The sequence below is a fragment of the Phocoena phocoena genome, chromosome 3 (assembly GCF_963924675.1).
Source record: "Phocoena phocoena chromosome 3, mPhoPho1.1, whole genome shotgun sequence".
Taxonomy (NCBI): Eukaryota; Metazoa; Chordata; class Mammalia; order Artiodactyla; family Phocoenidae; genus Phocoena; species Phocoena phocoena.
Window position 1 is genome coordinate 161,635,486 of NC_089221.1, and position 21,507 is coordinate 161,656,992.

General features: G+C 58.5%; 2 protein-coding genes across 2 annotated transcripts; both read left to right on the plus strand.

The window, feature by feature from the left end:
* Nucleotides 1-995: 995 nt before the first annotated feature.
* PIK3R2 (phosphoinositide-3-kinase regulatory subunit 2) lies at nt 996-13,300 on the plus strand. Its single transcript, XM_065874950.1, has 16 exons — nt 996-1,070; nt 2,868-3,615; nt 6,307-6,399; nt 6,745-6,786; nt 6,895-7,026; nt 7,117-7,327; nt 7,824-7,909; nt 8,060-8,168; nt 8,258-8,356; nt 8,506-8,686; nt 8,800-8,925; nt 9,971-10,113; nt 10,345-10,521; nt 11,354-11,425; nt 11,600-11,770; nt 12,094-13,300. Exons 2-16 carry the CDS (start codon nt 3,294-3,296, stop codon nt 12,299-12,301), a joined length of 2,172 nt encoding a protein of 723 aa, XP_065731022.1. The 5' UTR covers nt 996-1,070; nt 2,868-3,293; the 3' UTR covers nt 12,302-13,300.
* Nucleotides 13,301-16,405: 3,105 nt separating this feature from the next.
* IFI30 (IFI30 lysosomal thiol reductase) lies at nt 16,406-19,856 on the plus strand. Its single transcript, XM_065874172.1, has 7 exons — nt 16,406-16,575; nt 17,590-17,772; nt 17,859-17,933; nt 18,176-18,268; nt 19,085-19,237; nt 19,418-19,471; nt 19,556-19,856. Exons 1-7 carry the CDS (start codon nt 16,462-16,464, stop codon nt 19,616-19,618), a joined length of 735 nt encoding a protein of 244 aa, XP_065730244.1. The 5' UTR covers nt 16,406-16,461; the 3' UTR covers nt 19,619-19,856.
* Nucleotides 19,857-21,507: the final 1,651 nt, after the last annotated feature.

The following is a 21,507-nucleotide window of genomic DNA, read 5'->3' on the forward strand; positions in this document are numbered from 1 at the left end:
CCTGCTGCCCTGTCTGAATTGAGTACCCATCATGGGCTCTGTCCTTAGAAGCTTCATCCAGACACCCGTCTGGGGCCTTGAAGCTGTGTTAATAAATAAATAAACCATCTTTGTGTCCTTTTTAAACCCGTCTTTGCTTGGGCTGTGCCCTTAAGTTCCCCTCACCACCACTGGTACCCAGCCCAGCCCGAGCGCGTTCGGTTACTTCCGAAGCGCTCCGTAGGTCGGAAACCTTTGGCCACGCCCCCTGTTTCCGAGTGTCTTCGGCTATCTCCGGAAACAGTCCGCATCTGTACAGGCGTTGGGCTAGTTCACCGTACCCGACAGAGTTAGTTCAGCTGTTTCCAGACACTCTGGGCTACCACGGAAACCCCGGCTTTCAACTCCGGCTCCTTCTCGGCTCTCAGCTTGTTTCCGGAAAAGCGCAGCTTTCTGTCTGAGCCCCTCCCCCCAACCCTGCCGCCTCCATTTCCTGAGTTCTGGGCCGCCTCACTCGTCCTCTGGAGCCGTCCGTGCTTCGGCAGTTTCCGGAAGCTGGTGGTCGCCCCTAGATCTAAGTTCCCAGGGCCTCATTTGGGACCGAGCACCCTTGGTTCTTTCCAGAAACTTTCCGAAGTCTCGGGGCCCAGCCTCTGTTCTGCCGGTCCAGGGGCAGCGCGCTCGGTCATTTCCGGAATCGCTCGGGCATCTCTTGAGTCCAGCCGAGCCTAGCCGAGCCCAGCCTCCGAATTAGTCCTCTGACCCGATTATGTTCGGCTGTTTCCGGAAATGATCGGCTATCTCGGGGCGCCCCACCCCCACCCCCGTTACCCTCCAGTCCCGCGGGAGTACGTTCGGCTCTTTCCGGAAACATTCGCGCGTTCCCAGGCTCTGCCTCGGCCTCATTGCACCCTCTCGGCCCGAATACGCTCGGCCGTTTCCGCCGGGGGCGGGCCCGACCGTTCGGAACATCGGCGGCGGCGGAGGTGGGGATCCCGCGGCTGCGGCGACGGCGGCCGCGGTGGAGCCACGGGTCTGGCTCGGCTCTGCGTGACGGCGGCCGCGGCAGCAGCGGTGGCGGCCGCGACCAGGTAAGTCCGCGTTGGTCCGCGTGCCAGGCCGGTCTGGGGGTTCGGTCAGATGCGGGGCGCCCAGGCAGAGTGTGGGGCCGCGGTGGAAGCCAGAATGCGAGCAGGGTTGCATCGGGCCCCGCGGGAATTGGGGGCCGCAGGGAGCGGGAGGCCTCTGGCTCGACCTGGCTGCGTTACAGCCTTCCCCGGACGATGGGGGCGGAACGGGGGACCCTAGGCAGAGATAAGGGGTTGGAGCTGCGGCCCTGAATTGAGGGAGGCCCTGCCGGGAGTGGGGCATCGAGCAGTAATGAGGGGCGCCCAGGCATTGTGTGGGGCATAGTGGGGTGCAAGACGGTAGAGGGTCGACTCCACTTCCGGCCCCTGGGCTGGGCTGCGGGGTCCACGCAGGCCCGAGTGCGCGTCTGCACACGCGTGAGCGCGCAGGCCCTGAGTCCAGCCGCCAAGACCCCAGCCAGGCCTGGCCTCTCCACCCGCCTCTTGGATTCGGGGAGCGCTGGTTCCCAGGCGCGCACACCGGGGCGTGTGCAAACGTGTGCTCAGCTGGGCGCGGAGGCGGGCAGGCAAGCGGATTTAGGCGGTTTCCTGGACGTCCCCCTCGCTGGGCCTCAGTTTCCCCACCTGTAGAGTGGGGGTACAGGGGCCAGGGAGTGGGTAAGTTGGGGCGTCCTGGAATGTGGAGCTTGTGCTCCCTGCTTGGACACCTCTTGCTGCTCCCGTGGTTGAGGGATAAAGTCTGACCCTCTGCCTGGCACTCGAGGCCCTGCGTGGTCTGCGGCTTTCTTAAAGCCACCCTGAACTCTCGGCAAGCATTTCTTGCTGTCAAGTCTTTGCCTGTACTATTTACTCTGGCCAGTGCCCCCTCCTCTCCTCTGGAGGACCCGCCCCTAGGAAAAGCACCGCCTACCACCCCCCAACCTCTCTGGAGGACTGAACCTGCAGGGCTGAGATTGAGAACGTGTCTGTGCTGGGCTGTGTCACCCTGAGACTGGGGGCTCCTAAGGAGTGATCATTGCCCCTGCATCCAGCAGCCTCCCTCTTGGCAGTCGTAGTGCCCTCCTTCCCTTCACCCTTTACTGGCTCCATGTCTACCCTGGGGCTAAGGTCCTCTTGGCCTCCCACCAACCCCCTTCTGTTTTGAGTACCTACTGTGGGCACCAAACTGGGCAATGTCTGGACACCTCGCCCCCCATTCCCTCCTCCCCTGCAGAGATCAGAGATCCATTTGTTTGATCTCACCTCTAGGCCTTTGCCTGTGCTAGGGCCTCTGCTTGGACCTCCTTTCCTACCGCCTTTTGCCCCTGATGCCTCCTGTGCTCAGCTGGCCCAGTCTCTCCTCAGGGCTCCCACAGCACCCTGAGCATCACCCATTACACCCTACCCACTCTGGGTATAACTATCTGTCATGTGGCTGCTGCCTCCTCTCATCTATCCTGGGCCTTGTGAAGTTGGACGGATCTGAGTTTTTGAGTCCTGGCATCCTGGCCCATTGAGTTGTCCAACAAAGACCTCCCTGCTCTGAGCCTCAGATTCCCCATCTCTAACAGGGGTGATGAAGAGCTTGTTTACTGAGCATGCAATATGCCCGGGGCAGATTCTTTGGAGCTCTGCCCCCAACAACCCCAAAGGAGGGCTATTATTGTACCCATTTTACAGCTGGGTAAACTGAGGGGGCAGGGACTGGCCCCCTGTTACCCAATGAGTCAGGGGATTCTAACCTGGTGTTTGGGCCCATCTCTGAGTTGGGGGTGGCAGGAGTCCAAACTGGCTGATGCTGCCCTGCCCCTCTCCCCTTAGGTCGGCGTCCCGAGCCGAGCATGGTGACAGCCTGTGCCCTCGGCCCCCTCGCCTGGCGCAGCTGGAAGAGCCGCCAGCCTCGGGAGCCGATGGCTCCCCACCCGAGGGAGTGAGCGGCCCAGCCCAGCCCTACGGATTGAGGGGGGACGCAGCGGCTGAGTGACCTGAGATCACGCTGCTGCCGACCCCCTCCCACCAGTTGACGAATGGTGGACCGAGCAACGAGTGACCCTTGTCAGGGTCGTGGAACAATGGTGGGAAGCAAGGCGTGAGCATCCCCTGTGGTCACCTGTAACTTCTTGGTGGAAATAGAGGTCTGAGTCCCCAAGCCCACCCAGCGGACCCTCCTGGCCCCCACCCCAGGCTGATGGGGCCACTGGGGCCCCAAGCAGCCACCTGACCATCCATACCCCACCCTGCCCAGCCATGGCTGGCGCCGAGGGCTTCCAATACCGTGCATTGTACCCGTTCTGCCGGGAGCGGCCGGAGGACCTGGAGCTGCTGCCGGGCGACGTGCTGGTGGTGAGCAGGGCAGCCCTGCAGGCGCTGGGCGTGGCCGAGGGCAGCGAGCGCTGCCCACAGAGCGTGGGCTGGATGCCTGGCCTCAATGAGCGTACACGGCAGCGCGGCGACTTCCCTGGCACCTATGTTGAGTTCCTAGGGCCTGTGACCCTGGCCCGGCCTGGGCCTCGCCCACGTGGCCCACGCCCACTGCCTGCCAGGCCCCGAGATGGGCCCCCTGAGCCAGGTGAGCAACAGGTAGGGGCCCTGGCAGGGCTGGGGAAAAGGGGGAGTGCCCTCAGACCCTCAGTTTCCTCTTCTCTCCCATGAGGCAATGGTGCTTCTTCCAGGAGAGGAGGAATAAGGACATTTGGTTGGTCAGCAAATGTTGATTACACTGCCGTCAGGGCTGGATGCAGTTCATGGCACTGGGCACCGAGTGGTGGACACAAGGCCTGGCCCTGCCCTCATGGAGCTTCTGGTTCAAGAAGTGATGAGAACGTGATTAGGGAATGACAGATGCTGTGAGGAAGGAGCCTCTCAGGAGAGATGGGGGTAAAGGGCTCCGGGCAGCAGGTACAGCGAGGACAAAAGCCCTGAGGTGGGAATGTCATGACGGGTTCAGGGAACAAGCCGTCAGGTGGAGCAGAGTGAGAAAAGGGGCAGGGTCCTCACCTCAAGGACTTCGTGGGATTGATTTTGAAGACAATAGGGAGTGTCCAGTAAGACTCAGGGGCTCAATTTAGCTTCATCTTGTGGTTTGCAGACAAAGAGTGTCCTGGGAGTGGAGAATCAGGGCACTGAACATACGCTGCAATTGTTGTGTGCTGGGCTGTATGCTGGGCAGGGTGTGTGGGTTCCAACCAGGGAAACCGAGGCTCAGCTTGTGGGGAGGAGGCTGATGAGTGCTGAGCACCCGGCGTGGTCTGCTCCAACCCTCACAGCCGCCCAGTGAGGCCGTGTGTACAGATGTGGAGACCAAGGTGCAAGGGGGTTGAACCACTCGCTCAGGGGCAGTCACCCAGTGAAGGCCAAAGCCCCTGGGAGGCACCGTGGCCCCACCCGATGGCCTGCCTGGTCTTGTGCCCGAGGGACACTGATGCCCAAAGAGGGTCAGGCCAGAGTCCCACAGCATGGGGTGGAATGGCGGGGTGCTGAGGCAGCATGGCTGCTGTCTTGGGCTTTGCAGCATCTGGTGTCTCCAGGGCCGGGGCCTGCGTCCTGCCTCGGCCTAGAGGAGCAGGAGGCGGCCCCATCCGGGCTCCCAGCCAGAATCTGCCTCTCCCCCTGGTAACAGCCGCCTCCCTCCTGTGCCTGGCCTGGGTCCAGACACCACACACATCCCCACTCCGGGCGGCCACCCGGCCCCACCCTCCAAATCTTCCAGGACTATGTGACATCGGCTAGGACCAGCCCTCTCCAGGCCTCAGTCTCCTCATCTGGAAATGGGGGGTACTAGTCCTTTTGTTCAAGCCCTGACCCTCCGGGATCCTGGGACCACCAGGCAGCAGGCTGCAGCTCCCTGCCTTCCCTCCATTCAACTCCACGCAGGGAGCTGCGTGCCAAACCCTGATGTCACCTGTGCCCCCATCTGGCTGTGCACCCACGGGCAGGTTGCTCCCTCCCTGAGCCTCAGTTCCTCATCCGTAAAATGGGGATAATGCCTATTCTGATGGGACCTCCCTCCATGCTTTGCAAACTGGTCACAGGCAAATTTCAAAGTTGAATTTCAGAGCCCCCTTACCAGCTGGGATGTCACCCACCTCCCCTTGTTCCCTCACTTTTTTTTTTTTTTTTTTTTTTCATTTTCGACACAGCTGGGCCTTTCTTCAGCTCAAGGCACCACCTGGCCCATCATTCAGGGAGGCCCCGCAGGCCCCGGCTTGCTCCTGCTGTGTGCCAGGGCGTCCCCGCCAAGGGCCAAAGCTGCATCCAATGGTGGCCGTGCAGGCAGAGTTCGCCTGAGCACAAAAGGCTGGGTGGGGCAGAAACATGGGGCTGGGGGTGGGGTGGGGTTGGGACATGGAAGGAGGTCAGCATTTCTAAAAGGGGGGAATTTTTTTTAAGCAAAATGACTTAGAAAATGGAGAAAGGTCCTTGGAATGAGGTGTTCTGATCCAGCTGGGATATTTTCCTTTTACTCTCTTCAACCACTTTGTTGTTCCCACTGAGAAAGGAGAGATGATTCCATCGACCAGTTTCTCAGTTGAGGAATCTGAGGCACAGAGAGGGTGGGTCCTGTGCCTGGGGTTGCACAGCAAGCAATGGCAGAGCCCTAAACCTGCCGTATGAGTGTCCTGTGGCAGAGCCCTAAACCTGCTGTATGAGTGTCCTGTGGCTGCTGTAATGAACTACCATAAACTGGTGGCTTCAAACAACAGGAGTTTATTCTCTCATGGTTCCGGAGACCAGAAGTCCAAAATCAAGGTGTGGGCAGGGCTGTGCTCTGTCCAGAGGCTTTAGGGGAGGATCTTTCCTTGCTTCTTCCAGCTTCTGGGGGCTCCAGGTGTACCTTGGCTTGTGGCCACATCACCCCAATCTCTGCCTCTCTCTTCATATGGCCTTCTCTTATAAAGACACCAGTCATCGGATTTAGGGATCTCATCTTGAAATCCTTACCTTAATTATATCCGCAAAGACCCTATTTCCAAGTAAGGTCACAGTCACAGGTACCAGAGATTAGGAAGTAGACATACCATTTGGGAGGACACTAGTCAGCCAACACTATCTGGCCTCTGTAGTTGGGTGAATTGATATTTTAACCTAGAAAATCGTTTCCCACTAATTCAGCCCTCCCAGCCCCACCAGCTGGGCCTTCTGTCCGCCCCCCCAAGAGTGGTGGTCCAGATTCCAGGCACTTGGGCTGAGATGCAGCAGGCAAAGAGAGGGGCCTAGGTCCTTCTAGGGACCCTGCCAACATTCTGTCCCCTCCTGCCAGGCCTCACACTCCCTGACCTACCCGAGCAGTTCTCCCCGCCTGATGTGGCTCCCCCTATCCTGGTGAAACTTGTGGAGGCCATTGAGCGGACAGGTGAGCCTCGGCCTGGCTGCAACCCCTGGGTTCTGCTTGCTTGCCTCTGGTGATGGGCAACTCATCTCCCTCACAGGGCTGCTGGGCTCACTCTGTATGGGAAGTGGCTGAGTCTGGATGTTCTGGGCCTCCGTATTGAGTTGGGGAAGGAGTAACTCCCAGGGGAATGTAGACCCCATCATTGCATGTGCCGTGCCCTCTGCCACCATTTCCCTCCCCTCCCCCTGTTCTTACCTCTGGGAGGTTAGTAGCCACCCCAGACCCCACACGGGGGTCGAGGCAGCATTTGAGAGCTGGCCTTGCCACGTGGGGTGGCACTGACCTACCCCATCCCCTTCCCCACAGGGCTAGACAGCTACAGGCCTGAGGCACCCGCCGCGCGCACAGGTGAGGGAAAGCTTCAGTGGGCAAGAGTGGGAGAGGAACCTGCCCTGGACGGATGATGTCCCCTCCCTGCACCCGCCTTGGATCGATGTAACCCCCTTGCACCCGCAGACTGGTCGCTGAACGATATGGAGCAGTGGGACGCTGCAGCCCTAACAGATGGCGTGAAGGGCTTCCTGCTGGCGCTGCCCGCACCCCTTGTGACACCCGAGGCCGCGGCTGAGGCACACCGAGCCCTGCGGGGTGAGTCTGGCAGGAATCCCGGACTGGGGAGGGCGCTGGGGCGGGCGGGTGCCGGCCCTGGCTCACCTTCCCCTGGCCGTCTGTCCGCAGAGGCCGCGGGGCCCGTGGGGCCGGCGCTGGAGCCCCCGACGCTGCCGCTGCACAGTGCGCTCACACTGCGCTTCCTGCTCCAGCACCTGGGCCGGGTGGCCCGGCGCGCCCCAGCCCTGGGCCCAGCTGTGCGTGCCCTGAGCGCCGCCTTCGGGCCGCTGCTGCTGCGGGCGCCGTCGCCTTCGCCGCCGCCAGGGGGCGCGCCCGACGGGTGAGTGGCCAGGGCTGGGGAGGCGGGGCTGAGCCGGAGCAAAAAGGGGTGGGGCTTTAGATGGAGGAAGGGCTGGAGATGTAGCCAGGGCGGGGGTCTAGACGATGAGAAAGGAGTGTGGACGGGGCCCAGCGGGGGAAGAGGCCAGAGCTGTCATGATGGGCGAGCTAGGAAAGATAACAAGGGGTGGGACTTGAGGTCCAGGAAGACTCTAGCAGGGCTTGGGGCAAGGCGATGGGGCCTAGACCGGAGGGCCGGCACTTGGGTGGTGTCTGTACCTTCCTTCACACGCTGACTCCTATTGTTTGTTGTATGAATACTTACTGGGAGCTAACTGCATATACATAAACAGTAGTGGGTCTCGCACACCTGTGTCACCTACTCTTCTTCCCCTTGCATGCTTTCACGTAGACCCCCCGCCAGACCCACATGCACGTGCAGGGCCCTGTGCACACCAGGCCCTACCCAGCGCTCACGACACGTCCCTTCCCCCTAGGACTGAGGCCACCCCCGACTTCCCTGCACTTCTGGTGGAGAAGTTGCTTCAGGAACATCTGGAGGAACAGGAGATTGTGCCCCCAGGTGACCTCCACCCCCTTTTATTAGCTCCTATCGTTGGGGACCAAGAATGCTGACTCGGAGCCCTGCCAGTATCAGCAGGCTTGGTTGCAGTGGGAGCTGGCCACAGTATGCAATTGGTGCTCAGTGTGCGTTTGTTTTCCTGTCCCCCAGCACTGCCGCCAAAACCCCCCAAGGCAAAGCCAGCCCCCACAGGCCTGGCCAATGGGGGCAACCCGCCCTCCCTGCAGGATGCTGAGTGGTACTGGGGTGACATCTCCAGGTAGGGTTGTGGGGTGGAGCTACATGGTGGACAAAGCCTGAGGGGTCGGGTCTCCCAGTGGGCAGCCCCAGTCCTGGCTGTCTCCACAGGGAGGAGGTAAATGAGAAACTGCGGGACACACCTGATGGCACCTTTCTGGTCCGAGATGCATCTAGCAAGATCCAGGGGGAGTACACGCTGACCCTCAGGTGGGGGCCTGTCCCTTCAGGGAGACCAGGGGTGAGCGGTGGGAGGGAGAACACCCAGGTCAGAGGACTGGGGGTCGTACAGCCAGTGGGACGTTGCTGGGTCTGGCGGATGCTGCTGGTTGCTGACACCCCCTCTCACCCGCCCCTAGGAAAGGTGGGAACAACAAACTGATCAAGGTCTTCCACCGAGACGGGCACTACGGCTTTTCGGAGCCACTCACCTTCTGCTCTGTTGTGGACCTCATCACCCACTACCGCCACGAGTCGCTGGCTCAGTACAACGCCAAGCTGGACACGCGGCTCCTCTACCCGGTGTCCAAGTACCAGCAGGTGCAGGACTGGGGTGGGAGTTGGGGGCGGGGGTGGTGGTGGTGGTGGTGGTGCCTGGCCGGCCCTGGGCCTGTTTCCCAGGTAGCTTCCCTGACGGCACCGGGTATCCCCAGGACCAGATCGTCAAGGAGGACAGTGTGGAAGCAGTGGGCGCCCAGCTCAAGGTCTACCACCAGCAGTACCAGGACAAGAGCCGCGAGTATGACCAGCTCTACGAGGAGTACACACGCACCTCCCAGGTACCGCGGGCCAGCGCACCCCGGGAGACCCAGGCACGGAGGGGCAGTGCCAAGGCCACAGGGACAGACGTCCACTTCTAGGTCACAGCAGGCTCTTACAACCAGGGACCACCCTAAAAACATAGAAATCAATGTATGTGGTTCTAAAAAGAACAAAAAACCAAAACAGATGAAGAGGCACCAACCAGCCTCCCAGGAGCGGCTGAGCTGTGGGAGATGTCTTGGTTGAGCCTCTGGGCCTCAGTCTCCCCATCTGGAAACTGGAACCGTGAGTCTTAATTACTTCTCCATCCCCTTCAACCTGGATGTTATTCAAAATGATAATAACCACCTGACAAAGAGTTGCCTAAGACAAAGGGTCGGGAGGTCATGGAAAAGAGCAGTGTCTTTTAAAAACAAGGAAGTGGGGGGAGGTTTTATTACTCAAGGACTGTGTTAATAAATTTCTTTTGTAAGTTGAGATGCAACTTATTCAGATAGAACATCCCATCTCGAGCAGGGAATTTCTCTGTCTCCCCTGTCGTCCCTGAGCAATTTCTGTCTTGTCCCCTTTCTAGTGATGGGTCACCTGAGGTTCTAAGTGGACAAGATACCTGTCTGGGATCAATTAGGAACATCATGACCGTGGAAATGGCTTAGGCCCCCTGAGCCTCAGTTTCCCCATTAATAGTTCTGACTTTGTAGGAGGCTCTTGGGAGGTTTTATGAGATGATGCATGGAAGGTGCTTGGTGCAGCATCTACTCTGAGAAGGAGCCCCATGAATTGTAGCAACTAGATTTATCATTAATTCTCAGCCGTGCTCACAGACCCAGGTATTTTTTAAGGTGCCTAAAGGAGGATCTAAAGGAAGAGGGGGTTTGGGGAGTGTGGGGTTTGAAGGCTGAATAGGAGTTCGTTTGGTGAAGGAGGGGCTAGAGGAACGATGCACGTGGTGGAGGGAACAGCTTGAGCAGAGTCTCCATATCAGGTTGGGATCTGCCTTTATCCCTCACGAGGGACTTGGATGGAGTCCCAGGAGGTGCTCAGATTTACCCCCTCCTCCAGGAACTGCAGATGAAGCGCACAGCCATTGAGGCCTTCAATGAGACTATCAAGATCTTTGAAGAGCAGGGCCAGACACAGGAGAAGTGCAGCAAGGAATATCTGGAGCGCTTCCGGCGTGAGGGCAATGAGAAAGAGATGCAGAGGTGAGTCTGGTTCCTCTGCCCTGCCCTACTGCACCTTGATCTGACACAGCGCAAGTGGGGAAAGAACGGAAACAGAGAGGGCAGCCTGGGTTTCAGGGGAAGAGAGGGTCAGTTGAAATGGGCTTTGAAGGATGAATAGGAGTTTGCCAGAAAGAGCAATCAGGGAAACAGCATGTCCAAAGGCTTAGATACTGGGAGCCATCTGAGGCCTCTGAGCCACTCCTCCCACAGGATCCTGCTGAACTCAGAGCGACTTAAGTCTCGCATTGCTGAGATCCACGAGAGCCGCACAAAGCTGGAACAGGAGCTGCGGGCACAGGCCTCCGACAACCGAGAGATTGACAAGCGCATGAACAGCCTCAAGCCAGACCTCATGCAGCTGCGCAAGATCAGAGACCAGTACCTCGTGTGAGTGCCTGGCTCTGCACTCACCCGTGGATCCCCCCGTTAGTGCAGGGGCACCTGGCGAGGTGACCTCTGCATGCATCTCACTCTTGCTTTCTCCACCAACTAGCCCTACCTGGTCCCCTAGCCCCCTCGTCTGTCCGCCAACCCCTTCCCTCTCGATCAGGCTCCTCCCAGCCCCCTCAGAAGGGCTCCCTGTGCGGCGGCCTCAGCCTCAGTTGTGTAACGGGAACACTGCTCTCACGAGGCCAGGTCATTGGGAGCCTCCGACAGGGTCCACTCCATGAATGAATGCCAACTGTGCAACCCAGCACACGGCGCCCAGCCTGAGCCCAAGATCCCTCCTCTGCCCACTGACCCACTGAGGACTTCATCAGGGGCTTCCTTCTTCTGCCTGGGTCTTTGACGCTCATGTACACCTGTTGTGTGCCAAGCACCGTGCACATATTAGCTCACTAGGTCCTTTAAAAGTCCTTTGTAAATCTGCCCTGTGCAAAGGTGCACCACCGTGTAGTCCCCAGGACTGAGCCTCTGATAGTGATAAGACCTTGCCATGATGGTACAATCCAGAGTCTCAAAAAGTGTTAACAGAAACATAAGAAATAGGGGGGTTCCCTGGCAGAGCTTGGGGAGTCCACCTGGGTTCAAGTGGTCCTTGGCCGGACCGAGGCTGACCCCTTGTGGCAACCAGGGGTATTACACCCAGAACCTGCACTTGTCAGCCCTTGCCTCCAACCAGGCTGGCCTGGCCCATGGTGGCTTGCCCTGCCTGTGTTGCAGCTGCTGTTCCCCTACCAGCAGAGCGGCAGGAGCCCACGTTTCCTCTTCCCCCCAGGTGGCTCACTCAGAAAGGTGCCCGGCAGAAGAAGATCAATGAATGGTTGGGGATCAAGAACGAGACTGAGGAGTGAGTGGCCAATTTGTGGTGGTGGGGGAAGGGTTGTCCCAGGGGAGAGGCCATTTTTGGTGGGCTTTGCAGAATGAGTAGGAGTTCACCAGGGAGGGACAGTTGTCCAGGTGGCAGGGGGACCTTGGAGGCTAACGAGTAAGTGACCAGGGCTCCTCCCTGCCTCCCCCACAGCCAGTACTCACTGATGGAGGATGAAGATGATCTCCCCCACCACGAGGAACGCACATGGTATGTAGGCAAGATCAACCGCACCCAAGCTGAGGAAATGCTGAGTGGCAAGCGAGATGGCACCTTCCTCATCCGTGAAAGCAGCCAGCGGGGTTGCTATGCCTGTTCTGTGGTGTGAGTGCCTGGCAAGGGAACGGCGAGTGGACTGGAGGTGGGGAGGAGGGATCCGCCCATTCCTTCCGAGAGCTCTCATTGAGTGCCAACTGTATGTGAGGCCTCGGAAAGACAGGAAGAAGCCCTGCATTCTTGGGGACGGGGGAGGAAGCTGGGACGGTATCACAGCAGGAGATGGCGGGGTCTGGACCGGGTCGGCATCCAGCATCCAGGAAAGGGGGAAATATACGTCCCAGGCAGGGTCACCTGACAGGAATAGGGGGGCGGGGCTGGGAGAGCCCGGCGGGGGACCATCTGACCCACCCCTCCGCCTGCACCCACAGGGTGGACGGCGACACCAAACACTGCGTCATCTACCGCACAGCCACGGGCTTTGGCTTCGCAGAACCCTACAACCTGTACGGGTCGCTGAAGGAGCTGGTGCTGCACTACCAGCACGCCTCGCTAGTGCAGCACAACGACGCGCTCACCGTCACACTTGCCCATCCTGTGCGCGCCCCGGGCCCCGGGCCCCCACCCGCCCCCCGCTGAGCTCTGAGCAGGAGAACCGGCCCAGCTGGGGTGGCGGCTACATCCGCGGTCTCCACCTTTTTGAACCTGTCTCTCCTTTCTTGGGTTTTCTCCATCTCTCTCGTCTTTGTGAATTTCTCCAGGTCTATCTGTTTTTCTCTTTCTCTCTCTGCAATTCTGTCTCTCTCAGGTTCTCCTCCATGTCTGCCTGTCTCTCCATCTCTCTGAGTCTCTGTGCATCTCGCGCTGTCACACTTCGTCTCTTTCTAGCTCCATCCGTCTGTCCTCTCTTTCCCTCTTGGTCTCTTTCCCTCTATTGTGGGGGTCCCGCCTCCCCCGCTCCATCCCCCTCCCCCCACCGGCACTGCCCTCCCTGCAGCTCTGGCCACCCACACCCCTGTGCCCTGCCCCTGACAGGCCCCTGGGGTCCCCAAAGCCCCACCTTGGCTGCACCTGCCATGTTTACAGAGGCCTCCGGGCCGTGCGGCCCCGACCTGGGTACCCCGATTTTTAAGCCATAGACCGGGATCAGGGCAGGAAGGAACTTTGCTTGGCCACTTCCAAGAACCTCATCCATGACGTTTGGGGCCAGGTGGGACCTGCCCCACAGACCCCAACTTCCCCTTCAAATCCTGAAGTGAAACCCAGTTAACACCACAATGGGGCTGCTGCCAAGAAGTCACCCCCAGAAAGAAAATAAGTAAAAATAAACTCATGAGCTGACCCCAGGCCTCCCAGGAACCGAGGCCACCAGCACCTCTGGGGCAGCCGACACGCAGCGCTGCCCACAGCACCTCTACGCGACGCAGACTCAAGGCTTCTCAATCATGTCGGGCTCTGATTTTGTTTTTCCTCGACTGTACGTAAAGCCTTCTTTTCTCTCCTCTTTGGGACGAGAGCCCTGGTTTTCTATGCCGCCCACGGACCCCCACCCCACCCCACCTCCTGCCTGCCTGGCCAGGCTGGCAGGCGGGTTTTGTATGGTACGTTGATACTGATGTGGATATAAAACATTGAACTTGATGGATGCTTCTGTCTTTCGTGACAGGCTTCTTTAGCTCCGGGCTGCTAAATGAGGGCTGACAACCCCTGCCTCCTCCCCACCTCCACCCCCACAACCCCCGTTTATTTTTTTTATTATTTTTTATTTTATTTAATTTATTTTTTGCCTGCGTTGGGTCTTTGTTGCTGCGTGCGGGCTTTCTCTAGTTGCGGCGAGCGGGGGCTGCTCTTTGTTGTGGTGCGCGGGCTTCAGTAGTTGTGGCACGTGGGCTCAGTAGTTGTGACTCGCGGGCTCCAGAGCACAGGCTCAGTCGTGGCGCACGGGCTTAGTTGCTCCGCGGCATGTGGGATCTTACTGGACAAGGGCTCAAACTCGTGTCCCCTGCATTGGCAGGCGGATTCTTAACCACTGTGCCACCAGGGAAGTCCCCCAACCCCAGTTTAGATGCTCATGTCCAGAGAAGTTGAGAGACCTGCCAAGGTCACACAGCAGAGGCTCAGACCCCAAGCTCTGCCCCACACCCTGGCCTGCTGGGGGGACCCCAGGCAGACCCTGGCCCAGCTCCTCCCTGGCCCCCAAGTTTGAGTTGGAGTTCCGGCAATCAGCCACCAGCCCTACCCTCCAGAAAGTCACCTCCCCTCTGATGTGCAGCTTCATTGCCAGGCAGGCTTAATAGTCACAACCCCTCCCGTGACACCCAGAGGAGTCTGCAGTGCCAGCCCCTCCCTGCTGACCTTCCACTGACGCCCTCTCCACACCTGTCCCTGACGCCGGCTGCCACGTCCCAGGGGACACTGAGCTGGGTCCTCATGCTGTCTTTCTTTCTTTCTTTACTTATTTATTTATTTTTTGCGGTACGCGGGCCTCTCCCTGTTGTGGCCTCTCCCGTTGTGGAGCACAGGCTCCGGACGCGCAGGCTCAGCGGCCATGGCTCACGGGCCCAGCCGCTCCGCGGCATGTGGGATCTTCCCGGACCGGGGCACGAACCCGCGTCCCCTGCATCGGCAGGCGGACTCTCAACCGCTGCGCCACCAGAGAAGCCCCCTCATGCTGTCTTTGATGCAGATTCATGTTCACCATCTTCCTCCTCCCAAAGGTCCCTGTCTCTCTACCCTCCCCTCTCACACCTCCAGGGCTGGGAACCTTCTCACCTTTCTTCTCCCCATACAGCACCTGTCAGGATCCACCCTGCCTGAGGCAGCCCCAGGTGGATGAAGGAACCAGGCTGCCTCTGACCCATCTCTCCACTGGGCTCTCAGAGGGACAGGACTTGCTTCCCTTGGCCTCAGAGCTCTGGTCCTTCCCAAGCACTGTCCCTGCTGAGTGATCAGTCAGGAGGCACCCCCTAAATAACTCCAGCCCGGACTCTGCCCCCACTGCGGTCTTCACCCACTGCATGGGTGGACGCAGGGTAAAGCTCACCTTCTCAGTCCCATGAGTCCAGCTCACAGAGGCTCACAGAGCCTCTAGCCGGTCCCCACACTCAATCAACTGTGTTTTCTCAGAGACATCACCTCCCCTCTCTGATCCTGCTTCCTCTTACCAAGTAGGGTCAATGGTTTCTACCCCTGCCCCCAGTGGACACCTCTGAGGGTTCCGTGATCAAATGGGTGAGGTTACATTTATGAATTCCTCCAACAGGGCTGGTGTTTCATAACCACCGGAAAAATAGTAGCAATTATATTTATTGCTATGTCTTCTGTCCTGCCCAGTACAAGACCGAGCACACACTAGTTCCCCAAACTTGTGTTGCTTAGGCTTGCAGAGGTTTCACAAAGGAAATGGGTTTTGTTAAGGGTTCAGAAGAATGGGGTGGGGGGATCATCCCGCAGTGGAGACTTCAGGGGAACTCCAGCTCCCAAACCTGCTGCTATGAATGTGGCCACGTGGGCCAGGGTTTCTCCAGAACTGAAGCGGGACACGGGCTGTGGAGCGGAGGACTGGGTTGTTTTCTGGCCCACGGGTGAGCATTTCCTCTGGTGGGATCGGAATCTGGGTCGTGTCAAGGCCTCGAAGTCTGAACGTCTCGGTTACTTCCCCCAACACCAGCAGCCGCCAAGCCCTTATCTGGGCTATTCTCCCTGCCCGCACCACTGTCCTGTCAACACCTCCCCAGGCTCACCTTGTCACCTCCACACCCAGCCTGGGGCAGCTCTCTCTCTGCTCCGAGCCCTCTATGGTAGCTTTATTCCCCAAACCTCACTTCTCCCGTTTTACAGAATGAGTTGAGGCTTCATCTCTTGAGATGCCCACACGGTCCCAGAGCTGATTCCTGTGGGTTTGGGTCCTACGGGGCCAATCCCCCACCCCCGCTCCATGTACAGAGTACAGGCTTCAGGTAATGACTGCTCCAACCCGGGCCTCTTCTGACCAGGGCGCTGGCTGAGGACAGGGGTGGCCTCCTCCTCAAGCCTTTGGACGGTGGAAAGAAGGAACACCAGCTTTTTTCTCTCCCCAACCCCCAGCCAGGGGTGAGGGAGCCAAGAGAAGTGAGCCCCTCCCTGCTCTGATTTCTGCTTTCTGGCCCAGCTGTGGCCAAGCCTGAGTCAGCCCCACGGGACCACGCTGGTGGATCTGGGCTCTGGAGCCTGAGAGGGGGAGGGGGTGGCGGTTGAGAATGAGGGGGGTCCGGGCCAGGCTAGGGGAAAGGGCCCGGGCTGCTCAGCTGCTGCCCGCTCCCAAGCCAGGGATCACCACTCACCGGAGCATGGGGTGGCGAGGCGGGGTCCCCGGGCTAGGAGCAGGGGCCTGGAGCACCCTGGCGGCCCCCAGAGGGATCCGTGGACCCATAGAGACCCTCCTATCTCTTGGTCTCTCCGTGTCTCTGTCTCTAAGCCCCCGCATATCCTCCGCTCAAGGTGCTAAAGCTTACCCAGCCTCACAGGGCTGGACGGGGCTGATTACGGGGAAGTGTCGGGGAAGATCGAAGGGCAGCCCGTTGTCCAGGGGATTGGGGGCCCAGAACCTGGCGGGCGGTGGGATGCGGGTGGGGTCGAGGTGGAAAGAAAGACCCAGAGAGAGAGAAAAAAGTAGAGATACCTGGAGACGTCAGCCCCGGCCCCCGAGAGGCGTGTGCACCGGGAGGCGGGTCCGGCCTGGGGGCTGGGCCACCGCCTGGTTAAAGGCGGCTTCTTTCCCGGGACGCTGCTCCCGCCGTCGCACTTTCGCCCCCACTGTGATGGCCTCGTCGCCTCTCCTGCCGTTCCTGCCTCTCCTGCTGCTGCTGGAGGTCGCCGCTGCGGCGCGGGCGTCCCCGCTGGAAATACTCCCCGAGGGGGCGGCCCCCTGCGAGGTAGAGAAGGCGACGCGGCGGGCGGGCCGGCGGGGACCAGCGCCCGGGCGAGGTGCACGCGGCTCCTCCCGCACCCCAGACTTCGACGGGGACGACCGGGGTCCGGAGGGGACGCTGCCCGGGTCGGTGCCGGCCGCCCCACCCCCCACCCCCGCTTCAATCCTGACACTTTGGCCATACTTTCCTTTCCCTTTTCCTTCCCTAACTGGAGTCTGAGTCGCTCAGCTGTCCCCCCACCCCATCCCCCCGCAACTCCCCCCGCCCCCCCCCCAGGGTGCATTGAGCACCTACTGTGTACATCTGGAGCAGGAATCGGAGTCTCCTCTTTTAGGCCAGGGGAAGCCCAGACTAGCTACGCGGCCTGCGCGTGGCCACCGCATTTATTAGGGGCGCCTTACTGGGTGCATTTCGGCCGGGGAAGAGCTCGCGTGCTCCTGGTGCGGAGTAAGCAGATGCCCTGGAGGCTGAACGACTCGCTCACAGACGCGACCGCCCGCGGCCCCTCAGCTGTAGTCGGAAGTCAACACCTATTAGGCGCTGCCTCTGCAGTAGCCTTGGGAGGGGTTGAGAGGAAGAATAAATGAGTCAAGCGGGTATGTAGGGCCTTGCTCAGCTCAGGGCCAAGGCTCTAGGGATGAAGTGGGAACGAATGAGCCTGCCTTAGTGGTATGCCTCATGAGAAGGCAGGATTGACGGCAGAGACCAGAAATGTGCATGCCTTGAATTCTTACTGCATGGCGTCCCCTGGGTGAGGAGTTTCACCTCACCTGGAGGAAGAAAGCAAGGCTTGTGCATTCATTAACTGCCTACCGTTTGCAAATCTTTGTCACATCCATTCTGCAGACAGACTGACATTTAGGAATATTTAGGAATGCCATAAAGCCTCAGAGTCAGGATCCCACCTGGCAAGGTCTGGAAGGAGTGTGAGATAGACAACCTACTGTTTGCAGCTCCCTTCCTGCAAGAGAACCAAGCAGAGCTGCATTTGAATCGCATCCCTCCCTTCCATTGCAGGCCGGTGAGCTGTGCCTGCAGGTGCCCGTCTGGAAGTCTGACCCTCCGCCCATCAACGTGAGCCTCTACTATGAGTCACTGTGCCCCGGCTGCCGGTACTTCCTGATCCGCGAGCTCTACCCAACGTGGCTGATGGTCTGGGAAATCCTCAATGTCACGCTGGTGCCCTACGGAAACGCTCATGTGCGTGGGTACAGGTGAAACTGAGGCCCGTGGCCAGGGGAAGGGGGTCGGGGGGTGCAGCCAGCACTCACCCCACTGCTTTTCAGGAACAGAACATCAGCGGCAGGTGGGAGTTCACGTGCCAGCACGGCGAGCAGGAGTGCAAGCTTAACAAGGTGGAGGTGAGCAGCACGCAGAGTTCCTGGGGGGGGGACACGAGGCTGGGGAGAGTGCCCACCGTAAGGAAAATGGAATCAAGGCTCACAAGGGATGGACTGCAACCAGCTCCGTCCCTTGCCTGTGTGCCTCCATTTAATCACATCTTCATTCTCCGCTTCATTAGTGGACACTCGTGGTTATTCCCAGAGTGGTCTTGGGGTGCTCTGGGCCACCCTCACATCCTTGCCTGTCCCCCGCCCGCCAGGCCTGCCTGTTGGACCAGCTGGAGAAGAGCGCGGCCTTCCTGACCATTGTCTGCCTAGAGGAAATGGATGACATGGAGAAAAATCTGAAGCCGGTGAGCAATGCCCCTCACTCAGCCTGGGTCGGAGGGCCCTGGCCTTCCTGCATCCAGACAGACCCAGGTTCAAGTGCTGGCCACGACTACCACTCTCCGTGCAGCCCCAGGAAAACAGCCTCCCCTCTCGAAGCCTCGATCTCTGAATCGAGAGAACCAAGATCTTCTGGGACGTGGGTAGATCAGGGAGGGCTTCCTGGACAAGATGCCTCCGAGCTGGGCTCAGACAAACAGGAATGTGCAGGGACACAGATAGTGACCCTTCTCTGGGGTAAGGAGATGACAGGACAGGCCCACTTAGCTCCCTGGGGGTTTATGAAAAAGAACTCCCAAAGGAGTGGCTCATCTGCCCTGATCGTTTATTCATTCATCAAACATCTGGGCCACCCAAGAGACCTGAGCCACCCTGAGACACCTCCAGGCCCTGCAGAGTCATAGTATGGAGTGCAAAGGATGAGGGGACACTCAGGAGACTCAGGGGAAGGGGAAGGAAAAGTGCTCCTGGCAGAGGGAAGAGCAAGTACGATGCTCTCAGGAAAATAAAACACTATAGGGGTCGGGCTGCGGGTCTGGTCTTACGGGAGACAGGAGCAGCCTGAGCCCCTGCCTTGGGGGCCTCCACTCAGGCATGAATTAAGCACCCGTTGTTTATGGGTATTGCTGCGTCCCTGTGAACCCAACTGTCTCCTGTTGCTAGTGAGGAAACAAAAGCTTGGCTTGGGTTGGGGGGTGGTGCTAGTGGGAGGACCGTTGGGGAGATAACAGGGAGGAAGCTGAGACAACACCCCAGCCAGTCAGCAACCCCTCTGCCCTCAGTGCCTGCAGATCTATGCTCCAAAGGTGTCCCCTGACTCCATCATGGAGTGTGCCACAGGGGACCGTGGCATGCAGCTCTTGCACATCAACGCCCAGCTCACGGACGCTCTGCAGCCACCCCACGAGTATGTGCCCTGGGTCGTCGTCAATGGGGTAAGAACTCTTGCAGCTCTCAGGTCATCCCCCAGGCAGGGACCGGGTTGATGGATGTGACCACTGGGCTGGGAGGCAGGAGGCAGGGGCCAGACTTGGGGCCATTTGCAGCCCCTTCTGGGCCGAGCACGGGTCGGTTGGGGCAAGTGGGACTTATGACCTCCTGTCTTGCTTGTGCAGAAACCCATGAAAGAGAAGGACCAGCTCTTACGCCTCATCTGCCAGTTGTACCAGGTAAGCTAGACAGGGAACAGAGGGACTCAGCTGGTGGGGGCAGGGTCTCCTTTCAGGACCCCAACTCGTGGCCATCTCCTCCAGGGCAAGAAGCCGGATGTCTGCCAACTCAGAGCCAGTTCCCACAAGGAAGTCTGCTTCAAGTGATGGCCAGTGCCCTGGGAGGGAACTGATGCTGGAAGAACAAGATCCCACCTGCCCTCATTTTTTGATCCCTGACTCAGCAGCCACTACTTATCATCCAGATAACTTCTACACATTCCACGAAGCCGAGACTCAAAATTCTGCCCTGAGATCAAGAATCTCGCCCCACTGAGAACGGTGCTACACTGAAACTAGTTCAATAAACACTTCTCACTTCTGGATGTTGTGATTCATTTGATAAGTCAGCAAATCCCCTTTTCCTGGATCTGCACAATGCTGGAATCCCTGAGAAGCCCCCTGTCCAGGGGATGCAGAGCCAGACAGACATTCCTAGTCCCATGGGGGCAGGGATGGGCTAGAGGGGGAGGCACCAGCACTAGAGAACCCAGAGGAGGAGTGAACATTCTGCATAGGGAGGAGGGACATTGGGACTGGGGTTTTGAAGGGTGACTAGGAGTTCATTGGGCAGAAAATGTATTTATTAATTCAACAAACATCCCTAGCTCCCCTTTTTTGTTGCCTCACATTGGGTGTTATGGGTTAAGCCAGAGAATGGTAACTGGAGCCAGGCAAGGCCAGAGGATGGGGCAGGGACCTTGTCTGGGGAGTTTGAAAGAATATGTTCACTGGGGGGAAATCATGGTGTTTCAGGGAAGGAGAACCAGTGTAAAAAGGCCCAGACAGCAGCAAAATCAGGAGTTAGAATGGCAGGCTGAGGGACTTCCCTGGTGGCGCAGTGGGAATCTGCCTGCCAATGCAGGGGACACAGGTTCGAGCCCTGGTCCGGGAAGATCGCACATGCCGCAGAGCAACTAAGCCCGCGCGCCACAACTACTGAGCCTGTGCTCTAAAGCCCGCGAGCCACAACTACTGAAGCCCACATGCCCTAGAGCCCGTGATCCTCAACAAGAGAAGCCACCACAATGAGAAGACAGCGTACCGCAGCGAAGAGTAGCCCCCGCTCTCCACAACTAGAGAAACCCCACGCGCAGCAACGAGGATCCAGCTCAGCCAAAAAAATTAAAATAAATAAAAAAATAAAATCTCAAAGAAAGTCCTTCCTTGACAGGTCTCATGGGATTTGCCCTGATTATTTTACACAGGTGCAGCAGGCGTCCAGTTTGCTTTACTGGAAGTTTCTGTAAGGAATCTCAGGGTGGACTTCTAAAAGCCTCTATCATTTGTTAACTGGAGATGACAACTCAAGTTTCACCTGCAGTTTCATCTGTGCCTTTTGGTGAATTTCTCTCTTCTTTGATGTCCCCAAAGTATGGCAAGGATCTTGGTTGGCCAGGCTGGACCTGTAGGGCTGACCCTCAAGCAAGGGACAAGCCAGTTTTCCTGTGAGGGTTTTGTAAGCACTGGCTCCCAAAAGTCCAACTTAGTTTCTTGAAACTGGCTGGTGAAATTGTATCTGGAAACAGTCTGTCTTCCAGGAGGTGGAGCTTAATTCCACCCCCCGACTCTAGCCCTGAGAGTGGACTGGATTTTGGAACTCAATTCCAAAGAGTAGGGAAAGGGAGAAATGGTAACCTGACAGTGGAGTAGAAACACCTGGCAGACGTCCCTTAATCACGTGAGCCAGGTGAGCCTCACGTGACCCTGGTTAACATCATGTGATCCGAGTTAGAGGCACCGGGGTAAATCATGTGATATCACACGCACCATCTGACGCAAGGAGGACACCACCTCTGTGGGATTCTCCCCAAAAACCCAGAACCCCAGTCTAACCACAAGAAAACAGCACCCGAACCAAGATGGAGGGACATTCTACAAAATGTCCCACCGGTCCTCTTCAAAAGTGTCAAGGTCATGAAAAACAAGAAAAAAACCAGAAAGAATCACAGACCAGAGGAGCCTGAGGGGATGACTAAACGCAATGTGGTGGGATC